General features: G+C 34.9%; 1 protein-coding gene across 1 annotated transcript in view; it reads right to left on the bottom strand.

The window, feature by feature from the left end:
- Positions 1-23200, bottom strand: part of LAMA1 (laminin subunit alpha 1) — a 110425-nt gene that overhangs the window by 58492 nt on the left and 28733 nt on the right. Inside the window, exons 5-19 of the mRNA XM_025164264.2 lie at positions 21605-21784; positions 20289-20378; positions 18396-18513; positions 17561-17739; positions 16719-16824; positions 15369-15529; positions 13930-14070; positions 11318-11491; positions 10448-10549; positions 9287-9498; positions 6017-6128; positions 4872-4982; positions 4004-4131; positions 3253-3339; positions 305-516 (exon numbers count right to left, since the gene is read on the bottom strand). Of these exons, the coding sequence (XP_025020032.2) occupies positions 305-516; positions 3253-3339; positions 4004-4131; positions 4872-4982; positions 6017-6128; positions 9287-9498; positions 10448-10549; positions 11318-11491; positions 13930-14070; positions 15369-15529; positions 16719-16824; positions 17561-17739; positions 18396-18513; positions 20289-20378; positions 21605-21784 (2113 nt within the window). The remainder of the gene's footprint in view (positions 1-304; positions 517-3252; positions 3340-4003; positions 4132-4871; positions 4983-6016; positions 6129-9286; positions 9499-10447; positions 10550-11317; positions 11492-13929; positions 14071-15368; positions 15530-16718; positions 16825-17560; positions 17740-18395; positions 18514-20288; positions 20379-21604; positions 21785-23200) is intronic.

Raw genomic sequence — 23200 nt, 5'->3', positions numbered from 1 at the left:
ATTGCTGTTTAAGCGATAACCACAACTTAAAATATTCTTGACTGGTCTTTGTTGATAAGATAATTAGTACTGAAAATCATATCACATTTTAAAATTTGAAATAAATATCCTTCACTCTAATCTTAGCAATTGTAAGCAATTTCCTTGCTGTAACACAAAATACTTTGGCAAAGTCTATGAAAAGTTCATGCAGAACATCAATTCAAAACAAGGTAGTGCAACCCCAGTGCAAGTGTTGAGTATCAGGGGATAGTTTGGTGAAAATTACAAATGGTTAATATTTAATTGCCCAAGAGGAACTCACCATAACAATGTTTGTTGGTCACTGCATCTCCATAATAGCCATCAGCACACCTTTCACAGTGACGTCCCACAGTATTTCCAATGCATTTCAAACATTCTCCTGTAACTGAGTGACAGTGGCCATCTTCCATTGGATTTACATTGCCATTACAGTCACAAGGAATGCATGTTCTTCCTGGCACTAAAGGATTGCCATAATACCCATTTGCACATCTGCACATAAGAAAGGCACAATTGCATTAGAATAGAAGTTCAAATGACAAGACTACAATTTTCATATTTTGGAGACATCATGCAAAGAGAAAGATCATCACAGAAAGATATCATGCTTGGCAAGGTTATAAAAACTGACAATTGCTCTTCCGGGGAAGAAATGGTGGACTATGGCGGAATGAAGAACTGTCAAGTAGATCGGCTCTTCATAATTTCTGTCTGGACAAGGACAGGATTTGAGATTGCTGAAAGTGCTCCATATAGTTGCTCCTTGCAAGGAGACCGCAAGACAGCAGTCTCTGGTGGGTTTAGAACTCTGGGAGGTGAGGGAATAGCCATCTTTTGCTCAAACTGCAGGCAGTGCCATCAAAAGGACACTGGGTTCACATACTTCCTTTTCTAATCACTTTCAGAAATTGCTTATTAACTGCTTTTCAGCTATTAGGAACTTTTGGATAGACAAATTTTACAGCACCAGGTACATTTTCTTCAATCCTTAGCAAAAGAAGTTTTAAATACAAGTTTAAGGAGTTTAAAAAAATGTTTTTTGAATAAACAGCAAACGGGTGATTAGAACTTTGATTTTGGAAAGTGACAGGTGGACTAAGGATTCTCCAAATGGATTTGAAATAAGATTTTGGAATTAATTATAAGAATCCTTTCTATGGGAAAATGCTTTTGTGATGAATTATCTTTGAAAAAAATGATAGGAGAGACTTTGAAGGTTGGATACTAGAAGGAACCAGAAGGAACTAAAGATTACAATTAAAGAAGAAGAACACTTAAATTTGACTTACTAATACAGAATGGAGCAAACTATTTTAACATTGGACATATTGAAGGATATTTTTGAACAATGGACCTAGAAGTTAATTTTAAGAGTGTCTACCTCTGTTGATAAACTATGTTATGGAAGAGGAACAAGTTTTACCAAATAAGACTGAAACTGGTCTCAGAGTAGATTTTAAAATGTCAGGCTATAAGAATGATATGGAAAAGATGCGACACCGGATATACAAATGAAACCATCTGATGCCTTAATAACTAAAAGGGATATACAAATAACAAACCAAGGGAGTGATCTGGATAACTTTCCTATATTGGATTTACAAAAGAGACTTATTAAAGCTTTGAAGAATCTTGTGAGAAGGGATCAAGAAAAAATGAAAAGAAATCAAGTTCTAGGACATTATTTTAAGGGGCTAAATATCAAGATTCTTAAAAGTAATAGGAAGGGATATTAAGTTGGTTTATTTGATCAAGGTTAAAATAGATATGTTGTTATCTCTTTAATGGACTTTTGCTGATCAGGACAGAAATGACAAGCCTTTAAGGATTTGTTTATAGATAACAGATGAAATATGGGAAGAAGAGATCATTTGTTGTATTTTAAGAGAAGACGATAAGTTACTAAAATTGTTTATACTTGTTGTGAGGAAGGGGAAAGTCATTTATTTATATATTTCTTGTATTTTTCTTTACTATATTCTTATTTTTTTCTTTCTTTTCTATTTTTCTTTCTATTTTTTTCTTTTCTGCAGTTCTAATTTTTCTTTTTATCCTTTTATTTTTTTTAAAAAATGTATTAGCTTTTATCTTTTTAATTGTAATTTTTATGAAAATTACTATTTAAAAAATATGGTAACAGCTATGGATATCACTCCAGCAAGGACTGGTCACCTAATGATCAGGACAATTATCCATTGGGTTTCCATGGGTTGATATCAATTCAAAGGTAATTAATAACAACTTTCACAATAATGTCCTCTGACATCAGAGGTAACGAGCCTAAAGATCATTGTTCATTTGCTTAAAAGCGTATATTTAAAATTGGTAGAAAAGTTCTAATGCTAGGATAAAATCAATACTTATTTTTTCAATTTATTTCCAATACTTATGTACAGCCCCAATTCTGACAAACTCTTAGTGGGCAAAATCAATGTAAAATGGAAAAGCCCAATAAATAAAATTATGACGCTATAATACCTAAAGAAAAGGAAAAAAAGTTTTTATTTTCCTGTACCCCTTTCAACTGCTCTTCTACCATGAACAAAACTACTTTCCTACATGAATCAACAATTCAATTCAAACAAAAAGAATCTTACTGCTAATGAAACAAATGTCATATATGTTAAAGCAAAACATCAAAAGCAACATATGGTCTAGTTAACTGCTGTGACTATTTAGCAAACTTATTGAAAAGTTTAGATAAAATTTTAAATGAGCTAGCTGTAGAAGTCCATGTTATTGCCATCTACCTCACAAAATTTGATCAAATCAAATCAAATTTGCAACACATTTTGGATATAAAATAATTCATCTTCATTATAATTTGCTTGTTGCTTTTGATATAAGAGATGGTGGACCACATTAGGTAGTTGGGCATATTTGGTCTTGAAAGAATAAGCCATATTTTAAGAATTTCACAATATGTTTGCTTGGTTGTAGGAACACAGGACTTCTGCCAAAAATCTTGGCTCTAAAACTTTTTTTAATATGGTTCTTCACAGAGAAATAATGTGTGCTGTCACAGAGACCACAATGAAGAGACATATTCTCATCTTCCAAATGCAGTTTATGCTTGACATGTATATGACATTTCTGTCATGGGGCCTCCATCACTGTTACAATTAAAATGTATTTCAGAAATGAATTTTAAAATAGGGGAGAAGCAAAGCTGTATTTATGTTCAATGATATTCGGCTAACAACATTTTCTACTACTCCAGCTTCATACCTTTCACATCTGACCCCTGCATAACCTGGAGAACATTTATCACAGACCACCTCACCTCTGTTATCCAAATGACAGGTAGGACTGAAACTAAAAATAAATATGTTAAGAATTATGAAACAGATTATATAAAGTTAATGCATCAAATACATGCACAGTTCATTATTGCACAATGTAATAATTAGTGGTCACAGGAGAATACAATCGTCCTAATTTGTGCCTATTCAGAAGCAAGCCCTACTCTTTCCGGTTTCAAGGTAAGTGTATACACAATTCATTCTTAGTTACATGCATATCCTGCTGCATAAACAGCTTTACAGTATCAGAAAGAAACAATATTTAGGAGAGAAAAACTTTAAGTCCCCTTAAAGAAAAACCCTTCCAGAATGCCTGAAGCAGTTTACTGGATTGCTACCAGTATACAGCAGCTTGGCAAGACTCAGCTTAACTACTATTATTCAAATAAATAGCAAAATGCTAGCAGATTTGTAAAGTATTTTTAGGATTAGCAGTACACAACACTACCTTTTCAAGAAGGGCTACATTTTAACTTTTTTTTTTTTTAATGGAGAAACTCCAGCTTCCTGTTTTGGGCAAACAAGAGTGATCATTTCAGAAGAATGAAGTGGGATTTTTGTCTTGACTTTACACCTTCCTATTCTGATTTTCCTTCCTCTTCCCCCTTGTCTCTTAGTGGCCCTGCCTGTCTGAAATTGCTGGAGATTTAATATATCATTTCCAGAAAGCAGTTTACTTGTTAATAGCACTTCTCAATGGACAGGCACATGGCTGGCAATCCTCTGCTGTTCCTCTGGAGGGCATTCCATAGAATCCTGGCAAACACTGCTCACAAGATTGCCCTGTAGTATTATGCGCACAAGCCTGTAAACAGACAAGAAACCTAATTTGGATGGAATTTTATTCCCAGACAGAACTCAGCATGAAACAGCATGCAGATTTAGTATTCCAAGAACAAACACAAAGAAACAGGGAGGCCACTGGCAATAAGCTTTTCTAAGCCAACAGCAACAATTAATGCATATGCCCTTTACCAGAACTGATACACACTTGGTTTCATAAATTAGCTGCGTTACTTTGATGGGGAATTAAATCAGATGAAATGGTATTTTATTTTGGCAATCATAGAATTCATTCAGAAATGTTTATTCCATGCTTGAAAAATAATGTACAAGAAAATATTGTCTGGAAATAACGTTCACAATAGATTAAAAAAAATCATCTGTTGTGAGCCGCCCAGAATCGCTCAGATGAGGTGGGCGGCCGTACAAATCAAATCAAATCAAATCAAATCAAATCAAATCAAATCAAAAAATAATAATAATATGCTCAAGTATTTTTCCCCTCAGATCTATAGGAATTTGGCCACTGACTTGAATGGAAAAAGCTGTAGCTTTCATGGATTTTATTATAAAATGTGTTTTATGTTAGTTCTAATTGAAGTCAGACTTCAAATTCCTCTAATATGCACAAAAAGCAGACTTTAAAGGTAGCAGAAATGGGTAGGGAAAATATGCATCCCTCCTTGTTTGATGCATGTTTAAAAACTTAACATTTTACAGACCAGAGGTTTTGATCTTAGAAGCAGGAGGCAAACAACTTACAATACAAACACCACGACTGTCACATTCTGTTGCGTGACCATTGCAATCACATGGCAGGCAGATCCCTCCAAAAAGTATTGCACCCACTCGGTAGTACCCAGGAAGACAGGACTAAAAATAATATAAAAAAAGAAATTACAGCAAACATATGTTAATTGTCATACATTTGCTCTTACAGATTCAGTATAGCAATATTCTGAAAACACATCAAATCAAACTGTGTTAACTCTGTAAATACGATTTTAGAATCTTAGATCTGATCTCAATTCATAGTGCTTTTTCAGGAAATTTAGCAATGAGAGCTGGTTGCAGGTCTCTCTATGCCTGACAGAAATTTCAAAAGCATTCCATTATGCTTTAAATGTATAGTGAGCTAAAATATCGCAGGATTATTTCATATAAAAGAAAATATTAGTTTTCTAAAGATATTAATATCTTTATGAATTTGATTAATAAAAAATAAATTAATGATACCAGTTTTCACAAGGGAAAGGATAACGATTATATGATTTCGGCTTTAGAACTAGCTATAGAGGAAAACTGATTTCTCACCAGGTTCTTTAGTAAAAATGTGAGAGAGAGGTGGTGTTATTCACGAAGTGGAAAATACTGTATGTGAAGTTGTTTTAAACAGAGTAGGAAACATTATTTTGGCACATGTCGCACTTGTCAGAAACCCCTTAAAAGTCACCTTTTCCCCTTCAGATCACACTGCACTGCCCTAATATACATACTAAGTGGCTATTTTTGGAAGTCTTATTCACTCAGGAGCAGGTTGGCTTTGCAGTAGATGGCCCACAATTTTGGAACTTCCTTAAAGAAGTTATGTCTGGCATCTATTGTACCATTTTGGCAGTGCTGGGAAAATAACATTTTATTGTTCAATCCATTTAATTCCAATTATATTTATTAAAATTGCCTTTTAAACATGTTCCTTGGTTATTTTTCTGTTTTTGCTGATCAGTGGCCACTGACTATGCTTGATTTTTTTTAGTTTTTACTAACTGGTTCCATGCTTATGTTTTTAGGTTGTATTTTTAGATATGGTTCACTGATAAGAAAGTTGCTCTTATGATCCCTTTGGAAAACCCATTTTAAAATGAGGCAATAATATCCCATAATAAATAAATAAATATTAAGATTACTTCACAAGATATCCCAGAGTAACCCTGAGGACATTCACAATATTCTACGTGTACAGCTGAAGACAGATCTATGAGATTAGCATTTGCTGTATCCAAAGTCACAGAGTTCAACCTGTAACAACATATAAATGGGAAATTAATGATGCAAACCATGTATCAATTTTTTTCAGTGTAAAATAATGCATATCTACAAAATACACAAACAAAAGGGTAAAACCCCCAATTCTTTCTTGTTCTAAATGCGTAATTCCACATAAATTACATTTTACAATCTATTAAATATTCAGTGGTTCTAAATATAATTCCATTATAATCAGTATCAGCTTTGCAACATTTGTAATGCAGCCAAGATCCTTTGACCTGATATCCAGCAAACATGGGTAATGAACAATATAGGAAGCTGCCATATCAGGTCAAACTATTTGTCTATATGGCACAGCAATGTCTCCCTTTTACATTCCCCACCACCTAATCCTATTTAACTAGAAAAGATTGGGAACATGTAAAGCTTGTTCTCTGCCACAAGACCTGGACTTACTCATAATATACTGAACACTATGAATGCATGATAGCAAGTTCATGTTTATTCATCTACCCCAGCACAGACACTGAATATTCTGCTTCTCCAAGGCCTTGCACATGCATTTTTGCACCATTTGCTCTTTGACATGAGATACAATTGTCTCCCCCCAAAAACATCATAGGCAGTTTTAGGTGTTCAAAGTAAATTGTCTAGGACCATATTATTAACTCTCCATTGTACAAATGTCCTCTACCAAATGAAATAAGCAGTATATAGTCAGATTTATGTGTTAGCCCTGCAAGGTAGTCCAGACAAGAAGCACAACCAGGATACTAGCTCTAACTTTATTGTAAGATTACATTAACAGAATCTTGCAAGACTGAAAGCATTTCTCCCCTCCTCTCCTTTTACTCTCTGGAAAATTAGCATGGGTCCCTTCTGAAACATTTCTCACACTCTTCCTCCTTCTGTGGGTTGAGATACCTTTTACATGCTGGTTATCCAGTCTCTCTCCAGTCTCCCAAGGTCATTCCCACATACCATTACGTTACTAACAAGAGCCAATTTCTTCCTATAGTTTTGACAAGCCTCACATCTCACTTTCCCAATTTATCTGTAATGTTTTGGGCAACATTTCCAACCAACAGAAATGTGGACTGTTTGAATAGCCACAAGTAAACTGGTCCTCGAATCTGCAGAATCTCCAAGTATTCCTCATCTCACAAATTGCTTGGAATTTTAAATACAACCTTTTCTTTTCCCTTCATTATCAGTAACAAATATGCATGGATATGTTCTTGTAGCCTTGCATGTATTATTTCTGAGTCTTCACTACTCAGAGTCTTCAAATCCATAATGTTTGTGACAGCCATAAATTTCCCTTTATTGGATAATTAGAATATTGGAACTATACTAAGATTATTAAATAAACTGTATCAGATTTCAGCTTCTGCAGTTACACAGGAAACTTAAGTCATTTTTTCAACTTCTATTTTTAATTAACACTGTCTTAGAAGTAAAGACACAAACACCACCCTCTTATTGATGTTAACTGGAAATATAGGTGGCTCTTATTCCATATCTATTGTGAAAACAGGCCATAGTACTGTCCCAGCAGGCATTTGGCCCTTGAGTTAAAGGCACGGTGCCTCTGATATAGCAGGGTTTTTTTAAAAAATCCTTGCTTCTTTATTACTTAAATCTGTTTTTATTTTTAGTTTTTACTCTGTTGTACCCAGCCAGAGTCAATTAGGACTGGGATCCACTATAAATAGGATAGGATAAGATAGGATTATATCCTAAAAGAAAATCAAGTTTAAATATAAGACTTGATCGGATGAAGTCTCATTTCCCCACATGCAGAACAATGATTAACAAAGTGTCAGCTAATTAGAATTCAGAAACACATACTTTTAGTATAAAAGTTCCTCTAAGCTGTTAGAAAGGAAAACCTATCCTTTTTCATCTGCAGATAGTCTTCTGTAAATGAGCTATTTTGTAAATGCCATGTGTGTTAAATTAAGCCCAATTCTTTGATTTTCTGAATTGCAGATAGGGGTTCAGTGAGTTTTGTATGCATTATTATTATGGTTGGTTGCACAGTCACCCAGATGTTTAGACTGGATTTGGCATTTTTATCCACCTATCGAGTCCTTCCCAAGGACCTGGGATAGGCAGATGTTGTTTGATGGTATCGTATTATTATTATTATTATTATTATTATTATTATTATTATTATTGCCTTTAAGCCAGTGTTGACTCCTGGCAACTGCCTGGACTAGTCACTGCAGTTTTCTTGGCAAAATTTTTGGAAGTGGTTTGTCACTGCCTCCTTCCTAGGGCTGAGAGAGAGTGACTGGCCCAAGGTCACCCAGCTGGCTTTGTACCCAAGGCAGGACTAGAACTCCTGCCTTAACTACTACACCAAACTGGCTGTCATAATACAAAATGCCATGCTATAAAACAAGAAATGTCATCTACGTATGGATGTTTTGCAACTCAACCTGCCCAGCCAAATTGTCTTTGGGTCTAAGATTTAAGCAATATAGAAAATAGCCAGGCATATATTTTTCACTGATGGCTAATTCATATATAACATTATTATTGGGATATTTTTATAAGTCCCTACAAGCTAAGCAGATCTTCAAGCACTTATTCTGCTTTTTAAGTAGAAAAATGTTAGACAAATATCCTAAATAAATAAGATGATTATTAAAGGACTATCACTGCAGAGTATGTTCACAACTTTGTTACCAATACTGATACATCTGCAACCTTTAAAGACATTGATGTAAATCATATTTTGCTTCCTTTATTTTCTACTTGTCTAATTGTAATTGAAGGAACACTGTTCTTGGTCCACATATAAAGATAAGGAAAGAGAAAAATGGAATGGAATAATCAAGTCCAAGGTCTCTATGGGATTCTCAGAACATCATCAACATCATGATTCAGGCCGTATTTCAAAGTCTACAAAATTAACAAAGATTTTTCTGATAAAAATTAACCACTCAAAATCAGTCTTAACATTTTATAACTTTTTTCTAACACTTCAGCTTTCATTTATATTATGTAAGTGGCATAGCACTAGTTATTAATTGGTTTTTTAATTTCATTTTTTGGTTTTAATCTTACGTAGATGTTTTAATCTTTTTTAAAACATATCTTGAATGCTTCTGAGAGTTGTGTGATGTTTTTTTGTGCCCTCAATATATATTTTTAAATTTAATTTTTTTCACATATATTACCTGTAAACAGATTTTTTTGCAGTGTTGTAACTGGCCCTTAGTAGAAGATGGGTAACATTAACTAAAACTGTCATCAAGGTGTCTCGATCTATTGACTTCTTTGTATTAAAATCAACAAAGTTTTCAGAGACAAGATGCACTATTTTGGAATACTCTTCATATGGTTGTAAAGATAGCCCTTCAGATCTCGTTGACAGAATATGTCCATTGCCCTGAAATGACAGGTATTGTTATTCTATACATTTCTAAAGTTTAATTGGAAATTGTTTAAATTCTATTTAATGGAATCCATACAATGGAATCCATACAAAACCCACTCTATGTTTTCCAAATTTTCCATTTTTTTTAAGAATATGCAAAATACTTTGAATTTGAACTGTTTTAAATGCAAAACATCAGTTTCAAATGTCCTATTTCAAGATATCTCTCTCTCTCTCTCTCTCTCTCTCTCTCTCTCTCTCTTTGTTCATTTTGGAAGTGTATCAGCTCTTAAAAGAAGCTTGTTTCAAGTGCAAAACATTCCATTCTCCAACCAGTTATTCTGCACTCAAGTGGCATGTTCAAAATGAAGCATTCTGAACAATTCAAATTCAAAACATTTTTGCATACCATTAATTTCTTTCAAACCATCTTATACCATTTTCCATGTGTAAAGCAGTGTTAAGGTGCTTCATGTCCAGAAATGCCTAGATCATGAATTTAAATACATTTTCATGGAAATAACCACTTAGCCAAGAAACCCACTTAACATCTTAACTCTACCTTCCCCATCCAGGTCAAAAGAGAGTCATTGTCTCAATACAACTGGAAGACACCAGGATGGAGAAGACAGCTCTTGGCTTTAAATCAGATACGCTGATTTAGAGTACACAAGCATCACCACAATTGTATTTTTTATTTTAAAGAAAACTGACACTAAAAGCCAAGATTCAAAAGTCTGCATGACAGAGGAGCTTTTCAAGCTCATTGTTGCAGAAGTATTTTTTCTCAACCCTCCACTAAAGAGCTATCTCCAGAAGTTCAGAAGTCCTCTAGGCAGCACTGCAAGAGGAACAAGAACTGCTACCATAAGAGGAAAAAGTCAGGAAGTTCCTCCCTCAAAAGCATTCAGAATACTTTATGCATTCATACTTTGTATCTTAGCCCACTGAACATGATTACCTGAATAATAACATCGACACTAGATACCAAGTCACTATCTGTACTGTCCATGGGAATATCGTAAGACACGGTATACTTTAAATAGCCCCCAAAGGCAGTGAGCTGAAAGCATAAAAGGCCAGACATCAAAAAAGTGTTATTTTATTTCTTCTTTCCTTTCCATTTGGCATTATGAAGATGAAATATAAATTTGGCATGAAATAAAGGGAAATAGATATTGCACCTTTTTAAGATTTCTTCTTATTAAATTATATATTAAAATACTAGATTAGACACAAAGAATAAATCATACCAAAAAAAATCTTATTTTCTATATTTACCATCACATTCTAAAATCTATGTCTGACTTGACATTTCTACATTTAGTAATTTTTTGAATTTCTAACTTCTCCCTCTTTAATTTCATTATTTTTTCCATTACAGAAAATTGTAAAATTTTCAATAACCAATTCTTAATTTTTGGGACAACTGATATTTCTAAAAATAATTATTGTTTAACATCTAAATTGTATCTTGAAATGTTTCTCTGACTATTTCTTAAACCTAATAGCTCCTGTATAATCAGTAAATCATATAAACATAGACACGGGGACACACCTACTACATCTAAATGCACATTCCTTTTGACCCACAACCTTTGCATCCTAATTCCAACTCCAATTATGGGGGGGGGGGAGTTATATATCTTCTAGAGATAACTTTAATGCTCCTATCACAGTAGGATTTCTAGGAAAAGATGCTGTACGCATTTTTAAACGTTACATTATATGCATAATAAAGTGAATATGCAAAGCAGAAAACTTTAAAAAATAAATGTATTTCATACATACACACGACATTGAAAAAAACCATTTTCTCCAGAATACTTACCTTATTTCCAAGATACGATTTAGGTGCAGACCAGTAATAAGGAGGCTTTAGTACTTTTGCCACCACAGTGTTGTTAATACTTATCTGATGAGATTTGTCATCCTGGCCTTCTTGAGGTTGTATAGTTTTTGAAGTGTATGGAGTTGTCACCTCCCACCCAGCCATAGAAGACATCTTAAGAAAAAAGGAAACATAATCAAGCATTTAACTCATCAAGGAAGTATGTATGTTTATATATATTTTTAAAAATCCCCTTTCATCCCTATGGATGGTACGTGTCTTCCTCAGTCTCAGGTCCTCTACCAGAAGCCTGGGAGTTTGAGGGTTCTAGGCAGTATCTTAGCTGTTTCTAGCACTGCACTCTTCTGGACAAAGAGCTCTGATGTTGTTTCTGGGATCTGTTGGAGCCATTCTCCCAGCTTAGGAGTCACAGCCTTGAGTGCTCCTACCACCACTGGGACCATTTTGGACTTTACTTTCCACATCCCCTCTAGTTCCTCCTTCAGGCCCTGATACTTCTCCAGTTTCTCATTCTCCTTCTTCCTGATGTTGCTGGCACTTGGCACCGCTACATCTATCACCACCGCTGTCTTCTGGTCTTTGTCTACTACCACGATGTCTGGTTGATTGGCCAGTACCTGCCTGTCCATCTGGATCTGGAAGTCCCACAGGATCTTAGCCCTGTTATTCTCCACAATCTTCTGTGGAATCTCCCATCTGGACCTGGGAGGGTCTAGCCCATACACTGTCCAGATGTTCCTGTATACAATGCCACCTACTTGGTTGTGCCATTCAGTGTACGTTCCTCCTGCCTGCATCTTACATCCTGCCACTGTGTGTTGGATTGTGTCTGAGGCCTCTCTGCACCATGGGCCCTGTCTAGTGTGGTAGATCCTTGCTTCTATGGATCTGGTGCTTAGTACCTGTTCTTGTGCTGCTATGACTAGTGCCTTAGTGCTGTCTTTTAGTGCAGCCACTGGAAGGATTCCCAATGTCAGTCACCTCAGCTATCTGTCAATGGTACACCCCTTGCAGGGTTGTCTTGCCATGGCACTTCCTCTACTTGAACTTCCTCCCATGTCTGCTGCTGCCTCAGGCATTCTTGCAGCAGCTCATCTTTGGATGCCATCTTGCTGATGTTCTCCTGGATATTCTGGGTTTCATCCAGGACAGTGGCTTTGACACTCACCAGACCCCGCCCGCCCTCTTTCCGGCTCATGTACAATCTCTGGGTATTGGACTTGGGGTAGAAATCTCTGTACATTGTGAGGAGCTTCTGGGACTTCAGATCAGCAGCCTCTATGTGTCTATATATTTGTGTGTGTGTGTGTTTCCTTTGGCAGAAAGCTCTATTTTCATTTGGGCAGAATATGATATTGTGCTACGGCAGACTAATCCAAGCAGAATAGAAATCACAGGGTATAGCTTTTCCCATGAAAGCTTTAAAAATGCTTTATATAGGAATGAGATTTCAGAAAAATAGCTGTTTATAAGGGCTACACAAAGAGTTTGAGTGGCTTTCACAGGTCATATGTAGTATATCATGCACAGATAATGCTTCTGCTGGGACTGCTGGCAAACTGAAGAAGCTATCCATCACAAGTACCTAGAGATGATCTGGGAAAGTTTGGAACCAGAGCCTCCCAGAAGATGTAGTTGCCTCAGTACTTTCACTTTTTATTTGATTATACATTCAAATCAATTCATAGTAATATATGAAAGTAGCAGTATACATACTGTAAGTTACTGATTATCCTCTAAATGTACAGTTTTCAGACCTTTGTAGAACAGTAACATGAACAATATTATAGCAAAACCTGCAAGATCAACATGTAATAAGGCCTCGGTCATCCAAGATTGAATAATAAATGAAAGGGCCAATCTGGCATGTATTACTGAAACTTATTAGGCATGGGGGGAGGTGCTTCCCTTTCAGAACCCAGGCTTCTAGTGTGACACCAGCCATGACTCCTGGGCAGGGGTGGTAGAGTAGACAGTATATAAACACTGTCATCTGAGAGTGGCTTTCACAGGCACTGTTCCTTTCCCATGCTTTCCTGGCTAAGTTCATGTCATGTAATGCTAGTGTACAAACAATTCCCTATCGGAAAACACTTTTATCAGTTTTTAAACTATTATTATTATAATACTCACTTGCAAGAATAACCATTTTAAATTGCTAATAGTTAAAGTTCAAGCATAACTTGTACTTCAACTATTAGTGCTTGGTTTTCAATAGGGAAATTGCGTGCAAACCTGTAACTGAATAATACTTTCAAATATTGTAATATATCTCCAGATAATTTGCTGCCTTAAATTATATATTTAAGCTCATATCAAGTTAAAGTATGAAATATGTTTTGCTCATTTGGGATCCAATTCTTTATGTTCATCAAATTCCATCTCTTAAACATTCCTTGGCTTTTTAGTCAGAAGTAAATTGCAGCCTTTTACAGCTAAGTTTTTATTGAATGAAGTAATTAACAAAGTAAAAGCATTTATGGAAGTAAGACTGAGATGGAATGCCTCCCGGAAAAGATGAACACAGGAAGGATGTTTATGCCTGAGGAAAACAAATTAGATACTAATTAGGAATATTAGCCATATTATACCTTAGTAGTGGACCATGAAAGGCTTTCACACACATCAGAAACCCCAAAACAGAAGCATTCAGTGCAACCTTGTGGATTTCTTTCTTGGAGATTATAGAATCCAGATTTGCAACGGTCACAATTTCCTCCTTCTACATTTTCCTGTGAACACAATCATAACCAGCACGCAATATAACTTAGTAGCAATTTTACCTTAATATTTTCTAGGACTTTTCTTCTAAAAGAAAAATAAAGTATTTCCAGGTTTAAAAAAATAGACTGAATAGAAAATGTCCACCTCTTATATATTATGTGTTAATAATTATTTGCATTTTATACTAAGAACATCACATCAGAAGCAAAGATACTAATCACCATGCTGGCTATGAATACTGGGAGTCATAGCTTCCACATACCTGGTGAATGCCAGGTTGAAAAAGGGCAATCTACCTCATGGTCACAGAATCAACTTTCACCATTATCATTTTTTGGTTTAAATTCCATCTTATCAGTTTTGGCACTCACAAACTAAATGTTAAACCTAATTCTAGGGAAATGAAGATTCTTGAAGCTTATAGATTCATATTAGAACCCAATAACATCAACTCCATTGTAGATGATAGACTTTGGCTCCTGAGTAAATAACTGTGAGTAAATGTGAGTGGTTAAAAAAACAAAATCAACAACTCTTCTCACTATCAAACAAGTTATCCTGATTTATTATTTGATATTATTTTGAATCACTCTTTCCAACCTTATATGTACTTAAGAGTCTGATGCATATTTTGCCAATGTAAAATGTATGATATATCATGAATCTTAGTTTAAATCCCCATCTGGTAGATTTTTGCTTAAACTCCAGTTAACTGCTACATATAGTATTGTTATTAAGAGAGAAATTTTCAGATTAAATTAACTGACAAGTTCCACTTTACTGTATTATTGTTGTATTATTGTGGTTGGTCACACAGTCAGCCAGATGTTTAGACTGGATTTGGCATTTTTATCCACCTATTGAGTCATTACCAAGGACCTGGGTCAGACAGATGTTGTTTGATGGTGTTAAAGGTATCGTCGCAGGATATACAGTAAGCTGTTCCAAGTAAAGCTGTCTTTTGCAATTGACTGATGGTGATTTTGTCAATGCTGGTGGTGTTCAAGTGGTGCTCCAGTTGTTTTGGGATTCCACTAGGGGACCTATAACTATTGGTACTATCTTTGCTTTCTTTTGCCATAGTCGTTCTACTTCTATTTGCAGGTCTTTGTATTTTGTGTTTTTCTCCAGTTCTTTCTCTTCTATTCTGCTGTCTCCAGGTATTGCAATGTCCACTATCCAGACTTTTTTGTCTTTCTTATCAACAATTGTTAAGTCTGGGGTGTTTTATTGTATTATTATTATTATTATTATTATTATTATTATTAGTATAGTAAATGAAAATGAAAACCAGTGGTGCACTTACTTTGCAAAGGCAAGGTTCAGTACATGGGTCATCATTGATGCTGCCAATGAGACTACAATTACAGCGTATGCAATTTGGATAACCTTTGTAGCCAAAGGCACAATGGTCACATTTTTCTCCAGCATAACCTTCCTTGCAATGGCATTGACCAGGCTGAATACCTTGAAATATTAGAACAAATATAGGAAAGAGGAAGCCATATCTTAATTGTTACAATGTAAGTCAGGTTTGGGTTCCCACAGAGTCAGAGACAACCAGGATATTCAATGATTAGTGATTGTAATGGTATGTGGGAATGACCTTGGGAGACAGGTGGAAGAGCTAGAAACTAAACAACAGTCAGACAAGTGGCAGCTGAGCCCGCATAAGGAATGGGGGCATGGCAAACATCTCAGAAGGGACCCTCCCTAGTTTCTTGGACTATAAAGGTGAGGGGGGAGAAATGTACTTTCAGACTTGCAAGATTCTGTTAATGTAATCTTACAATAAAGATTACTAGTTCTATTCTACTTAATAGAACTAGTACTTCTGGGTGTGCTTCTTGTCTGGACTACCTTGCAAGGCTGACAGTGACAGAAGCTTTAACCAGTTAATAAGGAAAGTCTGGGAAAAGCTATACCTCAATGTTCTTTTTTAATATGTTACATAACTTTTCAGCTTTGACTGAGTGGGGTCTATACATGTTTTTTTCTGTGCCAAAAATTAATCCAGATTAGGGATTATCAACTGGAAGCCTCAGAGGTGCTTATGGTGAGGAGTGAAACATAGAAAAACCATACTGTCCCTCCTAAACAAACTCTCATCCAAATTCAGGAGGCAAAAAGAAAAATCCATCCCATTAATGTGTGTAACTTGGCTCAGCCCAATTTGCATCACTGCTCCACCAAATGCAGCCCCATATTTTTACTTTTCAGCCCCCCAAATTGCCTGATTATTTCCATAGTACTTTGATTCTTGAAAGTCCATTTCAAGGAAAAGATACACACAGGGGGCACTTAGGAACTCACAGAAAAGTTGCATCTCACACACCATGCAATAATCTGTGTCATCTGATTATCTAGTTGGTTGTGTACTGACTCTCCACTCCCTCAGCTGGGTATTCTCTACTGCTAGAGTAATTATTATGACTCTTGGCTAAAGACCCTAATGCATGTTGTTTAGATACCTATTACGACCTAAAACACGAAGATAAGGACAACTGCTCACGTTGTCCAATCTCCAGCCAAGTTGCTCATTCTTCATATAGGTACTGATAAGATCCAAATATATTTGAATGTAGTTTTATTTTCAGTTGTTTCTTATATACCCAGTACTGATTTTGTAAATATTGGCTGGACCATTATCACTTACCTTTTTGTGGATCAGCATGATTATTATCCTTAACACAGTCAACACCAAATGACCCAAATAAATCACATTCGCAGGGATGGCAAGGGTTATTGTCATAAGGAGACATCTGAAATATATAATATTTTAATTCTCATTAGTTGTTTGATGCTACTGAAAATGAACAGTTCTTCCTTTTTAGGAATATAGATGGATAAGACATAGATCTCAACAAGCAAGTGTGATTATCTCCAAGGGGTGAGGGGAAGGCAAAGACTAGGTAAATGCAAGCACAAATGAAGCGATGTTCAAACTGGTCATTATAGCACTAGGAAACAGTCTGTATTTTACAACAATGAACACAGTGAGATTGATTTCTAAAAACATGGGCAATTATACAAACCTGGCCATATGGCTTGAGTATGATTCTGTGGGAAGAAGACAGCATATATAAAAACTGGCATAGGTGAGGCTATAGAACAGCCATAGCTACAGAGGAAATGAATGTTTTTTAAATTGAGGTGGTGTATTAAAGAGTCCTCTAAGCCAGAAATTCCCTTCTTTTGATCTAATATGCACTTGTAAATGACCTCTTGACAAATGTTAAGTTTATATAATATAGGTAACAGGTATAATACGTAAGGATATTATTCTCACAAAAGATTTTACATGGCTGGACAGACCTCCTAATCTTTTCTCAGAGACAGAATCTTTTCTGTTTTCCTTTCAGTATGAATTCACAAAGTTTTAATTACATATTAAACAAATAAGTAGTAAGGGTCAAAAGAACTCAACATCAGCATTGTTCAGAAGCATTTTAGCATTGTTCAGAAGCAATGATATACAATGTTTTAGAATCCTCTTACTTTTTGTGGTCTGTAGTAGCCATCACTACACATATCACAGTTTATTCCAGTGGTGTGTTGTGTACAATTTAGACACACTCCACCTCCTTTGAATTGACCAAAAATGTTTATACTTTTTTTTTCATCTGCTACCCTCTGGTCATAATAACAATCTTCTGTTTTGTTGTGACAATTGCATTCTAAAAAAAAAATCAATTCTCTTTTAATATATATATATATATAAACAAGTGAATCAACCAGCTAAACAAAGTGCTGAACACATATTCTACATCTGTTACATACAAAACAATCCCTTTTAATAACACTCTATAATAAACACTGACTTTAATAGAAGACTTTAATCTTCTATTAGAATACTGTATATAATCACTAATAATATTCTGATTTTTTTTGTCTCCCACACTTCACTAGTCAAAATAAACCTAATAGCAAAAAAGAAAATTATGCTGCTAGTGTTCATTTGGATTTTAGTATTCTCGATTTTATGCCAATAATAATGTTATTTATGAATACACGTCTAATTTTCTAGAATACATTTGTATCTAATGTGAGATATTTACTTTAATAAATGCATTCTGGAATATGCTGCTGCCGCAAAACCTAAAGATATTGGACATACTGGTAATTTATGCTCCCAAAGAAATAATGATAAGTTTATAGACTTTACAAGCTTGGTTTAAATTTTACAACTCAGCTATGCTAATATTAGAAATATCAGTGCATCATTAAAGAGAATTCCCTTTGTCAAACTCATCGGCTTTAGTGACCAATGGATTACTTATCTAATCAGCAAAGTGGTAAACTTTAAAGGAGCTGTCATTTTAGTACTACATACTTTCACATTTGTTGCCAGCAGAAATAGTTCCAGGTCTCCATGGTCCCTGATGGTAACCAGGACAACACTCATTACAACTTTCACCACAAGTATTGTGTTCACACTGGCATTGTAGTTTCTAAATGAAAACAAATTATAACACAGTTCAATGACCAAACACCTTAAAACCAAACTACTTATCTCAGATTTAAGAAATACCTGAAGTATCTTTTAAATATTTAGGGCTGGATAGATTCTTGTGTAGACTACAAGTATGTACAGGACCTTGGGTGTAAAACTCCATCTGTAAGAGCTGTAGGAATCCAATGAAAAAAATGCAACAATAGCCCAAAGAGCTGATAAATAGTTCAATAGTGTGAACAGTGGAGCAAGAAAACAGGGAAAGGGAAGAGAAAAAGCTCTTTTAAAATCCAGAGACAGCAGGCACAGTTGCTGGTTGATAGCCCAGACAGACTTCTACAAGATGCAAATGTGGATTATGAGGAACTAAATGACTTTATAAAGAATTGGGGAAAGTTATATCTGCCTCTCCTCAACCTACGCTATTCTGAAGAAAGTAGAGCAAAGGTAGACCTGGTTAGTATTTGACTGGGAGACCACATGGAAACCCAGGGCTTGGAAGCTGAAAGAAAAGTCCAAAAGGTGGTGGCAAACCACTTCCATATTATTGCCCCCCAAAAATACATGGGCATGCCAAAGATTTTTCACTGCTGCTTCTGTCCGTTGCTTCCCTGGTTCATTAGGGCTGCAAACAAGAAATTATCTTCCAGATGGTATCTGTTCTTTACCATTGGTTTTCCATGTGACAGACTGAAAAATTCCAATAATGCATAGTATCTGCAATAAAATGGTAAGTCTCTGTTTGACCTCACAGCTGGCTTCTCTGTGTGACTTTACATATTTTATTAAACACCACTTCTGCGTAATCAGTTTGGATCTGAATTGTCCACTTCTGGGCACAGTCCTCATTCTCCTATTTTTTTCTTGTCATGAAATATTTTTATGAATTTATTTACAGAATACCCTTTATTTTATTTTCCAGCAAGAACTCAAAGCCTGCTAAATTTCATGCTCTTAAAATCCAACTCTCAGTAACCAGTTACTCTTAATGTATTTATCTCATGATTCATCTCTTATTTGACATATTAGATAAAGCATATTAATATGTGATGTATGATTAAAGATAGGTAATTTCAGCATTTTGTATTAAAAAAGTTACAGATTACAGGAGAAGTAAATTTGCTAGATGGCAAAAAGGCTAATAATATATCAAAGCATAATATAGAAAGATAAAGTGCATGTTTATTTCGTTTACAAATAATTTCTAAGTTGCTTTAAGCAGTCAGCTATGAAAATAATTGCAGAAGATGAGATTTTAACAAATTCTAAGAGGTTTTGATGACCCAGGTTTTATGCAAGATTACACAGGACAGTATGCTTGTGCAATGCTTAGGCATTCTTAACACTTGTCATGTCTGCACAGCTGCTTGTGTGTATACAGACGTTATCCATATATGAATGTGTAACTGTCTGTGTATACAAAGTAGTTTTATTTTGTAAGGAAGATGTCCAGAAAAGGAAAAGTAATTTATTTGAACTGGGTCCACACATTCTTATGTGGCATATTTTCTTAATTCCTACTTAATCTTAAAGCAATCCACTGGATGTCTGCTCCTATTCCTGTAAGCTTTCTTAGATTTTCATGTATTTGTGCACTGATTTAAAAGGCCCTACAGTTTGTGTAAAGTTGATATGGCTGAAGGCAAAGAAAAATGTCAGAAATACTATCTTTTTAATAAATAGCAGGCAACCATTTTATTCTTCTGAATAATTTTGCTTTTCAAAAAAGGCAGAAATGTATATCTGTGTGTAGGAAGAAATAAAAAATAATACCTTTGTGTCTTTATCCAAAGGACAACTTCGAGCGTGGCCATAACAAATGCACATACCTCCAATAGAGATGTCTTTTATTGAATAGTAATACTAAATAAAGCAAAGTTTGATTCATAAAGTTACTGCATTTAATATTAGAAACACAATAGGTCAATATTCAATTTAAAGTAAAGATCCATAAATGCTTAACTATAATTTTTTAAAAAACCCAGTTTCTAAATTGCAATTGACTTCAGTTAGGATTTATATATGGAGCTTTGTATGAGCAGGCCTTCACATATATATATGCCTACAAACACAGCAAAGTGACACTATCACATTGACCAATCAGGGCTTAGGCGCCATATTCTTATGCTAGATCTAAAAATCTCTACAAATAACAGAAGTGTTCAAGGATATACATTAAAACATAACACAATATAGCACATTATACTGTGTTGGGCTAAGAATTACACGAGTTTAGTTCAAAATTAAATTTCTTTAAATGTATAAGAATATTTTTAAAAGGATTTTTTTAAAAAAAGTTTTAAAAATTATAAAACATTTATAAGCTCTGGTATGTCTTCATTCCCATAGAAATGAAACAAGCATAGTTAGTTTTAGCATCAGTTATTGTATCTGCTAGGTTAAGCTAAAGTGTAAAATAACATTGGAGTCTTCAGATAATACAATTTCACCACTGCTGTTGTTGCTGACCTACATCAAAGGACTGTTCAGAACATATCATGGCATTTCTAGAATCAAGATGCTCCCCATGTTTTATATAAAATTACACTCAATGCATAAATTGAGAATGTACTCTTGGCTTTACAGAACAAGGTTAATGAGCTGGAAATCAGTGTCAGGACAGTGCACTTCTAACATAGTATCTTGCCCCTCACCTCACATGTTGGCTTCAACAAAGCAATCCTGTATTTGAAGAGCAACTCTGGTTTACTAACATTTAATTAACTAGGTAATCAGCTAGACTAATAAGCAAACTGACTCCAAAAGATCTCTAAACCCATACTTTGGTAGATACCTTAATTCCCTTCTCATAGTTACTAAACAGATAGTAGGCCAATTTGGAAGCTAGCTCATGTCTCATTATATCTCCATACATATTATTTTAACATATTAGTATATCTCAGTTTCCCTAATTTCCAGGAATATTTTTTAAAAAGCATCTATGACATTTGGCAAAATTATTTTAATCTTTCTATGCTGAAAAATTAACAAGTACTCTGGACCTTAACTTAGCCTATTTTAGGATAAATTGTATCAAGCCAGAGATGACATGTCTCAAGCACATTGATAAATGAACTTCACCTGCTTACCCTTCTTGTAACAATAGGATCAACATCCTTAGGGTCACGGTGACTAAGGGTCATGAGATCAGCATTAAGAGTTCTTATCCGCTGCAATCGGAGACGGATATATCTTGCAGAGGTAAACTCCAATAATGTTGGTGAAGGGTCATCAGCACTAGGTCTCCCATTGATTAGTGATGTGTGGATCTAAACAATAACACTAATTTAATTATAAACATATTGTTCATATTTGTGTGAAAATAATTATGGAGTTTCCTTGTTCATAGGCTTCTGTAGGAATATTTAGTTAGAATAATCTACTTTAGCCAAAGAGTTGATAGTACAGAAACAAAGAAGGCTTTTGTATGCTGGCAAAACAGGTCTAAAAGAAAAAATGGTGGAGAATAAAAGTTCTGTGAAACTCAGGCCAAATAGTTGGGGGGGGGGTCCTTATTTACAGTTTTGTTACATATGAAATTCCTTCTTGTATATATATATTTACCTATATGAAACCACTTTTTCAAAATCATTTTTTTAAAAAAAGCAACTCAAAAACAAAATAACAGAATCAGCCTGATTTACAAAATATTTGGCAAATTCAAATTCTAATATGCTTACTGCACACTTTCTCACACCCTCCTTACTTTCCTTAAAGATGTTGAATCATGTCTCATAGAAGCCTCCTTTCTTCTATGAGGAGATAAACTCTGCCAAGCATGGACCTCCCAGGTACTTCTAACTTGCGATTCTGACAAATTTCTGCTTTAGAGGGTTGCAGAAGCCACAGGAAGATCAGCTCTCTTTGACTTGTTACTAACTAACAGAAGAGAATAGAAGAAGTGGAAATCATAAGCAGTGATGAAATGTGATCATGATGAATCTCTGGATTTTATAGGAAACTAAATGTGGTTAAATAGGTATCTTGGACTTCAAAAAAGAAGATTAAAATAATCTCAGCAACAGTCTTCAGGATCCCATGGCAAAAGAATATAATAGGGAAAGGAGCTTAAGAAAGATAGGAGTTCCTAAAAAGAAGATACCAAAAGCAGAACTGGAAAAAATCCAAAACGAAAAAATAATGGAGAATGGCAATAGAAACCCATATAGCTATAAAAAAATGTAATGAAGAACTGAAAATGAAAGACACAGGTGCAGTAGAAAAAGGGACTGGTCAAACTTTCAAACTTTCTTAGTGGACTGTGAAAACCCGTAGATGTAATATATCTTATATTTAGTAAGGCATTTTACAAGTACGCCATGAAATTATACTTAGCAAGCTAGTTAAACATGGGCTAGGCAATATGAAAACTAACTGGATATGTGGCTGGCTCCAAAATTATATTCAAAGAGTGGTTCCTCATCTAAATGGCATGAGGCATCTTATCACAAAGTTCAATCCTGGATCTATACTCTTAAATATTTACATTCATGACTAGGATGAAGTGGAAAGAATGCATATTAAATTTGCAGATGACACAAATTGGCTAAGACAAATAAACTTTAAAATGATCTTCTACAGTACAGAAGAAGTTTGAAACCAGTATAATAAAATTTAACAGAGACAAATGCCTAGCAAACAGAAATGAAATGAAATGCTGCAGGCATAAAATGGAGATTTCTGGC

Source organism: Python bivittatus, unplaced genomic scaffold (genome assembly GCF_059951505.1).
Source record: "Python bivittatus isolate LINGU-HERP-01145 unplaced genomic scaffold, Pbiv_v1 ctg000840_np1212, whole genome shotgun sequence".
Classification (NCBI taxonomy): domain Eukaryota; kingdom Metazoa; phylum Chordata; class Lepidosauria; order Squamata; family Pythonidae; genus Python; species Python bivittatus.
The sequence above is the reverse complement of the archived record's forward strand: the minus strand, read 5'-3'. Positions and strand labels throughout refer to the sequence as shown.